At 44.3% G+C, this 8705-nt stretch overlaps 1 protein-coding gene across 1 annotated transcript in view; it reads right to left on the bottom strand.

Moving 5' to 3' along the window:
* Nucleotides 1–1488: 1488 nt before the first annotated feature.
* URB2 (URB2 ribosome biogenesis 2 homolog (S. cerevisiae)) overlaps nucleotides 1489–8705 on the bottom strand; it is a 26763-nt gene continuing 19546 nt past the window's right edge. The window contains exon 10 of the mRNA XM_006016971.2: nucleotides 1489–2269. Within this exon, the coding sequence (XP_006017033.1) occupies nucleotides 2072–2269 (198 nt within the window). The 3' untranslated portion in view covers nucleotides 1489–2071. The remainder of the gene's footprint in view (nucleotides 2270–8705) is intronic.

Below are 8705 nucleotides of genomic sequence, written 5' to 3'. Positions count from 1 at the left end.
TGGTCTTTTCCTTTCATTATCATTTTTTTGTCTAAATGGGTGTTTGTACACACCACGTTTTTTGCCCTTTCTTGCGCTGCAACAGCATGACCCTTTGCATGAGCATGTTTTCCCGATGCTTTAAACGCCTTTCTGGTGCATTAAACTAAAACTCCTCAGACGTGGTTTAGTTTGGCTCACCGCAAAATCACGTGCTGTGTCCATGGATTCATTGCATTCATGCATAAAGGCACTCAAAAAGGTGTAGTGAGCCTCTTTGCCCACCAGATGGTGCTGGACTTTTTTGTAGTTCATCACTTTGAATTGCTTCTGCTTTCAAATTACTTCCGCTTTTTTCTTCTTCCTTGTGCTGTGCGCCAGCTCCCTGCTCCCACAGCTGCATGTCAGGGCAAGCGGTGGAGGGCCCTGGGTCGGGGTTTGTGGGGAGAGCATGGAACCGTCCCACTCTCCTGCAGTGCCGGCTTGAGACCAGGCTTAATTTGTTCAAAACCCTAGTGCATGCAAACCCTGATGTGACATTCCAAAATAAACAAGTTTAAATGTTATAAACCTATTTAATTTAATGAGGATTAAACCCTGTGATGTGTACAGGTGCCCCATAGCATCTTTTGGCAGAAACTAACCCATTACATGCTTGTACAGAAGCTAGTGCAATGGGACTCAGATCTCAGCTGGATCTTCTGTACAGTACCACAGCACAAACAATAAAGTGGTATACATGTCTCATGGATTAACTAGAAACCTTGGGCACTTCTGCACATACTGCAGGGGTCAGGGGGAGATGGTGCTTTAATTAGAGTGACTCTAAGAGCCACTCTAATTAAAGCGCCACAGCATCTTGTGCATCAGTGCTTCAAAATGGTGGCAGGGGCAATTGAATTAAAGCTCATTTAACAAGCTTTAGTAATTCAAGCACTCCCACCACCATTTTGAAGCATGGGGACACTGATATACAAAATGTGGGAGGTTGCTGAAGTGCAGTAATTGCCACCCTCCAGACTCAATTAATTAAGTCTGCTTCGATGTGGTAATTACAGCGCATTGGAGCAGACTCCACACTACTGTATAGGCACTCCTTATATACAAGTCCCAGAACTACAAGCGTGGGATTTCAGATGCCACCTCCCCCCACCATGGTATCTCCTGATCATGGCATTTTAGGGAAGTGTTAAACTGACTAGACTAAGGCAACAAAACTCTTTGAATACTAAGAACCTAGGTGCTATTTGTGATAAGAGAAAAAGAAGTGTTCGGTCAGAAAGAGCTTGATTTTTGTTATACATGCAAATTAAACACTAAAAACATGCCCAGCCTACCAGAAAGATGATCTTCCTTCCAGCCCTAATGTCTATGAAAAGTCTATGAAATCTATAAATAAGAGTGATTTTATGGAACAGTCACAGGAGGGCAGCATAGGGTAAAATAATGTATTTTCCCTTTGCTAATGATATATTTGACATATTTGGTAAAGACTTCCAAGTGGTCGGTGCTTTTATGCTGATACTTTATTTGGCTTGATACAAAAGTCACAAGACAGAAATATACAAATGCTTCAGCATTTTATAAAAATCAGAGTTCGTATGGTTTTGTAACAGCAGCCAGTCATATTAATGTAAAATATTCACAATATTTTTTTTAAGTAAAAAGGTGCAAGGCACTCCAAGGACATGAAGTGTCACTTACCACTGTAAGTGACAGCAGGAGAGTCACACAACCCCTGTAGGTTTTGACATTGTGCATTGTTTGCTTAAATAAAAACCTTTAAGGTCCCAGACTGCAAACAGCACACGAGCAGTCTCACTGATTTCAGTGGGGAGAGGCTGCACAGATGCAGCAGTTGGCCCATATTATTACAGGCAGCACAATCAGGCCTAAGAACAGGTATTCTTCCACACCACAAGTGAAGCAGACAGGGACACAGCATTCATTTGTTTTGCTTTGCTTTTCGAAAAAACTCTCTTAGGTCATGATCCCACAACATGCCATCCATGCTAAACTGAATCAGAGCACAGTTTCTTGGCACTGCAAAAGATCAGGTCCTTGTCCATTATGCAACATTATTAAGGTTGTATCATGCAGTGTATTTCTCCTCCCCTTGTTTTTCAGTTTTGTGGTAGTGGGTATAATCATTATACAGTTCCTTAAAGACTTCCCTTACACCAGGCTGTAGGGATGCACTTAAGAACTTGATATCACTTTCAATGCAAAGGTCTAGGATGTGATACAATCCCTCTGTTAGATGTTTCTTTACTTCTGGGTGCAAGGTAACCTATGAAAAGAGCAAAAAAAAATTATTAATTTTTTCCTACTCTCCATAGTGAGTATACCTCATTACAGTAAAATCCTGACATGACAAGAATCCTACTCTATCAGCCCAGCCAGAATGGTTCATTAAACACAGCATGAAGTATAAACCAACGCAGATTCTTTTCTCAGACTGATTTACAACATAGGAGCCATGTGTAATTCCACGTGTTAAAATGCAGATACATGCCGTTTCACTTGCAGTGAAGTACAGGTGAAGACATAACCGTCAGAAAACTTAGCAACCTAAAATCTATGATAAGCATATCCTAAGATATTCCCTAGAACATATTTGCCAGAAGAATTTGTACTCATCTTTCATGATGAGGAATCTGCACAACATATATCAGATGCAGGCTGCACTAACTCGGGGATCAGCCCGTCTGTTAGATCACTTTAGCATTTAAAAGGAGGTGGCATGCTTTGCCTTTTCCAGTTTAATAACATGCTAGTTATCCAGCCAGTTTTATCAAAGGATTTTAAGTGTGCTTCACAGGCGCAATAAGGATGCTTCAAACAAGCCAGCAAGATGTGCATTTACTCGACCTAAAAAGGAGGAGAGGCCCAGAGAAATTAAATGCCTTGTTCAAGGTCACGTAGTAAATAAAGGCAGAACTGGGAATTCAACTGAAAGCTCCTGACTCAGTCCCTTGCTCCTAGTCATTGAACATGCATGCTGTCTTCTCCCAACTGGCATAACCCCTACAGTGAGGAGTGTCAGTGCCAACTCTAGTCAAAGCAGAGCACATCCTATGCTTGCAACCGACTCACTACAATACAACTATCTGAGGCAGAGCTAGCCTCTGGGATTATTTTTGCCACATGGGAAGCATGTCCCATCTCTGCTAAGCACCAAGATTAGCTCCATGGCCCTATACCTGTGCCTGCATGCACCAAGTTATGGAAACTGCATTAAAAAACTGTCTTTAAAAATATTCCTCTGTTCCTGAGGCAACTAATAAACTTGTCACTGGTGAAATGAACTCCTCCTCAGAGCGACAGGTCGACTTTTCTACCCTAAAGTCAAAGGGCACTGGAGGGGAGGGGGCTGATTTCCCCTGCCAGGGATGAGGAGCCAAATGATCGCTGCAGAGGGAATAGTACAAAAGCCCTGTCTTACTACAAACATGGGCCAAGATCAGTCTTGCTATAAGCACATGGATCTGTATTTGACTTAATGGCCTGTACCCTCTCACATCACGTATGAAAATGGGCTCCACCCCTATATAGCTCTATCCCTGCTCTCTGATGCAGCTTCCCCTTAGCACTTTGGTCCTCTCTACACATTGCAGGTATTTTGCAATTAACTGGCTAATTGTGCAATTACCTCAAGACCAGCTACACATGCAATGTACTGACCACACAATAAAAAGCTTCAATGAGCTATAAAGTTAGACTTCAAAAATGTGTACTAACTTTATAGCTGGTTGCTACTGAGCTTCAGTTTACATGTGTAGTAGGGTCTTCCTTGTGGCTGGGGAGGGACACGTGACTTCTATAATATGGAGGCCATTCCCCTCCCCTTCTGATATGCATCAGTCCTCACCAGTTTAATAGTCAAATAGGAACCGATCCTTTCATAACATTCTGATCTCTCTGTTCCACAGGAGTTTAAAGACTTGTCTCATGCTTAGTTATCCTGTCCATATGTTAATCACCAAACCACCCATTAGTGTAATCAGTAAACTTATTAGACATAGCACCCGGAAGTAAAAGCCTCAAGAGACTCTACACAGTAGTACAACACCAAACAAGAACCTTTATCATTTGAAATTAAATATCTGAAAAAGTAAAACAGGCTCTATTTTCTGAAACATTCAGTGGTTTTGTAACTAGTGACCATAATTGCTGAGAGCAGATTTTAAAGAGGTAGGTTTAAAGATGATTAAACAGAGTCCATACCATGGGAGTGGACGGGGGGTATTCTTTGCTGAATAAAGTTTCATTCTATATATGAAAAACTACTTAAAAAAAACCAAAACATAACGCAGCCATGCCCACCTAATACACCGATTCTTTCTGTTGCTATTTCAATACTTATCTTTCTGCTTCCCAACCACACCTTCACCTTTGCAAGTGGAAAAGTAGTTGGAGTCTTTTAAATCCCACCTTCCTGGTAGTGGATTGTATTAAGTGTACTGTTACACTTAAAATACAACCTAATACACAGGCAATGTGTAGGGGAGCCACAGCAGGGGCATGTGCCCCCCCCCCACAGGGCCACCACTGACACCTGAGAGAGCTCGCCAGCTCCAGCCCTGCCACCAATGCCGGCGCCTGTGGGTGCCCCCCCAGACTCAGGAGGCACCAGTCGCCCATGACCTAATAATACCTTAAGTGGTGTCAAAGGTGTCAACATCCAATGACCAGAATCCTTTTTAATATTTCTATACATGTAAATAAATATTTTACTATTAAGATGATTAAAAAATATTTGGACTCTTTAGGTTTCTAAAACATAATCCATATAATCTTTTTAAATGTTCAACACATTTACATATCGCAGCCATCCTAAAAAAATGAAATTTAGTAAGATACTTTATGTCCCTGTGCATCCAGAGATCCCAAGGCACTTTATTAACAGGAGTTAAGCCTCATTGCTCCCCCAAGAGGTAGGCAAGAAGTACAAAAGCAAAAATATCCCAATCATCAGTGTCAGTCAAACAGCTGTTTAGCAGCAGCTTCCTAAACAATTTCAGAGAACACAAAGTGTCACTTTACTCTTGGACGCGGTAGACATGGTTCCTTATCTGTTGAGGATAATGGAATAAATCATACAGAAGTGGGGCTAGAAGGGAATTCCAGAGGGCATCTAGTCCAAACCCCTGCTTGAGGCAGGGTCATCCCTATTCAAACTATCCCATGCAAATCATCATCTAAATGATGCATAAGACTACTGTCAACCCTGACACAACACAGACCTAACACCTGCCACAGGCAAAGAATGGAACCACAGCAGCCAATGTCCTGCGTCTATGAAATGCTGCCAGTATATGTTCAAGAGATCCCAGGTAGAGGGCCACACCCCTTGCTACAGAGGAAGGCAAACCCCCCCACAGTACATATCGACCTAACCATGAGGTCAAATTCCTTCCTGATCCCAAATGTGGTGACCAGTCTGACCCTGAGCAGAGGGGCAAGACCCTCTAGCCAGGAACCTCTGGCTTTGGTCCCAGCAGAAGTATTGGCATGCCCCAGTCAAAGTCCCCAGCCTTCACTGTTGCCAATACCCTGTGTCTCTGGGAAAGCTTAGAAATAACCTGACACATAGCAGAATGGGAGGTGGGAACAGGGGCAACCAGCAAAGCCCAGAAGCATGGGAAATACCCATAGCAGAACATGGGTATAGCTATGCCTAAATCATCTCCAACTAGTGGCTGTCCAACCTCATCTTGAGCACCTCCAGGGACAGAGTCTACAACTTCCCTAGCCAGTCTATTCCACTGCCTCACTACTCTAATAATGAAGGGTTTTTTCCGGATATCCAACTTTTGCTGCAACTTCAAGCCTTTGGTCAACATCCTCCTCTCTGCAGTAAAAGAGAAAACGTGTTTTCCATCTTATTTATGGTAGCCCTTCAAGCATCTGAAGACTGCTATCATGTCGCCTCTTAAGCATCTTTTCTGCAAGCTGAACATGCCTAGCTCCTTCAGTCTACCCTCATATGACTTCCTTTCCAAGCCCTTGATCATCTTTGTTGCCCGCCTCTGGACCCTCTCTAACTTCTCCACGTCCTTTCTAAAAATGTGGGATGAGGCCTAACCAGTGCTGAATATAAAGGCACTATCACACCTCCCATGTCTTGCACCTAATGCTTCTATTGATGCATATCTAGCATAAACCACACACATCAATTTTCAGGTGTGTACAAGATTATATAAGACTGTCTCAGACTGATTCTTATCCAACACCTGTCCTCCCAAAGCTAGGAGGGCCTATTCTTCCAAAATGAAATGGATTTTGCTGGGGCAAAGAGGAGAGTCAGTTTGTACCTTAGGGAAGTTCAAGGCATCAGTTGACAGAGATAGAGCTATAAAAAGGGGTCATAGGAAACTGGTGGGAATGAAGCTTAGAATATGGAGACAGAGCCCTGTTCCATCCCCCCAAAAAGGCAGACTATGCACCTAAAAGTTACCTGCTGAAGTGCCAAGCTTATAGGTGCCTGAATCTTACAATGGAATTCAGAGCTCTGAGGCACTGAGGCTCTCTATAAGATGCAGAGAGTTAAGAGCTGCGTAACAGGGCCCGTGACAGCCAGTAGGGGGTGTACGAAACAGGCCGTACTGGATTCGGATTCGGCGCAAATTAAGTACAGTGATTCGATTCGTTGATTCAGATCGCTGTCCCGATTTGATTCAGCTGAATCTGAAGATTTGATGCAGATTAGGAGAATCAGCGATTTGGCCATAGACACAGCTTTAAATGTTTTTTCTACATACCTCAAGGTACCAGGCATGGCTCGTGAATGCTGCAGATGGAGCATTCCACAGGAGCACAGGGGGGCCCCACATGCTTGGCAGCAAACTCAGAAGTGAACCGGAAGTGGACTCCCCCCACCCTCAGCAGTCGGATACAGGAGGACCCTGGGTGCCCCCCACACCCAGGAGGTACCAGTCGCTGAGCTGGGGGGAGGGGAGAGGCGGGTGGTCCTCTATGTGCTTGCCAGTGGACACAGAAGTGGACTGGAAGTGCTTCTGTTCCACTTTTGGGTCTGCTGCCAAGCACACTGGAGACAACACCCCCCCCCCCCCCCCCCAACCCCCAGGACACCCCCTCACACCCCCCGCAATCCCATGGGACACTCCATCCAACCCACAATCTCAGCATTCACAAGCTGCCTGGTACCTAGAGGTATGTAGAAAAAACATTTAAAGCTGTGTCTATGTCCGAATCATCGAATATTTCCGAATCAATTCGGAGAGATTAAAGGGTCTCTTGATTCGATTCGGAGATTCGGCCACCGAATTGGGCCAAATCTCCACCAAATCAAATCAGCAACCAAAACTTTGCACAGCCCTAACAGCCAGCACATTGATCAGGCAGCTGCCTGAAGTCAGTTCAGCCAGTGGGAAGCTGCCTAGTACTGGAACTATACTTTATGCACGGACTGGTTCAATTATAAAACAGAAATAACCCTAGATGCCCAGCATCTTTTCCTGCAAAGACCTCAAAGCTCTTCAACAATAACAAAAGCACAGCTGGTAGTTTCTGACTGGGTTTAGCCATGAGCTAGGCACTGAACTGCTCAATCAGGTCAGGAACAGCTGTAGGAAGGTGCAGCAGTGCATCTCAAGGTGCTCACAGAGCTTCCATTGGAAAACTGAAGTGCTTGTACTGTTCAGGATAAAGCAGGATGAGACAGCAGCTGAGCAGGGGTTGTCAGGATTGTACTTTTGGACTCTTGCACCTAAATTTCACCTAAGCTCCCCATTGGATGCCTGAAGCCTTTCTTGGACCTGGACTAAGATCCTCAAAGGGGCTATAGAATGTTGTGCCTACTTGCAACAATCTTGGTTATGATTATTACTAGCCAAGAGGAAGAAGGTACTATTATTCACAGGCTGCATCTCCAGTGGGTTTCTCTTCATCTTCGGGCTGACCACCCAAACATACCACTAACATGTGAGCAATGCTTGTTCTAGCTCTGCTTTTCTTTGTTTGATACAAGTAACAGCCCCTGGCATTTCTGCTGTCAATTAAACCTTCCCTTGTTGTTCTTCCTCATATATAAATCTACCGGGTCTGACTGGAAGGAGTAGGAGACGGTAGAGAAAAAAGTCAGGGGAAAGAGGGGAAGGGGAGGAAGGAACACAATTACAAAAAGCAAGGACTCAGCAAGCTATTAAGTCCCAACAAAGATTTGGAAATGGGCAGAGCTGCTACCAGACAGAAGGCTACTGCAGTTAATAAGCACTGCTGGAGACACCGGCAGGGCAGGCATGCTGCAGAGGTATGCAGACAGAATTCTGAGTGGCAGCCTGGTCACTGCAATTCAAGTGGCAGCAAGGACTCAGCTTACCCTAGTTAGTCCTATTGGGGGAAAGGATGCATGGGACAGGAGCAGCTGGATTTATCACCCTACTTACAGTCCTTAATGTCACCATCTCCAGTCACTCCAGCCCTATCTTTACATCAAGGTTATTGCTGGGAAAGATTCAGGCTGCATAGCTCGAGGAAACTGATGAACATTTTAACATCACTTTAGTGGTGGAGTTGACAAGACTACAGTGGGCTGTTCAGTTAACTAAAGGCTTGGCACATTCTGTAGCTGATGCTTAGAACTATCCTAATGTTAAAAAACAGAGCAGCACTTTGCAGCATGACACTGGTGTTGGGACTTGCTTTAAGTGGCAGGCATATGAAATGGAACCTGCTGAACTGAGCTGGACAGGGAGAGGGTT

The sequence above is a fragment of the Alligator sinensis genome, unplaced genomic scaffold, assembly GCF_000455745.1.
Source record: "Alligator sinensis unplaced genomic scaffold, ASM45574v1 scaffold448_1, whole genome shotgun sequence".
NCBI classification, from domain to species: Eukaryota; Metazoa; Chordata; order Crocodylia; family Alligatoridae; genus Alligator; species Alligator sinensis.
The sequence above is the reverse complement of the archived record's forward strand: the minus strand, read 5'-3'. Positions and strand labels throughout refer to the sequence as shown.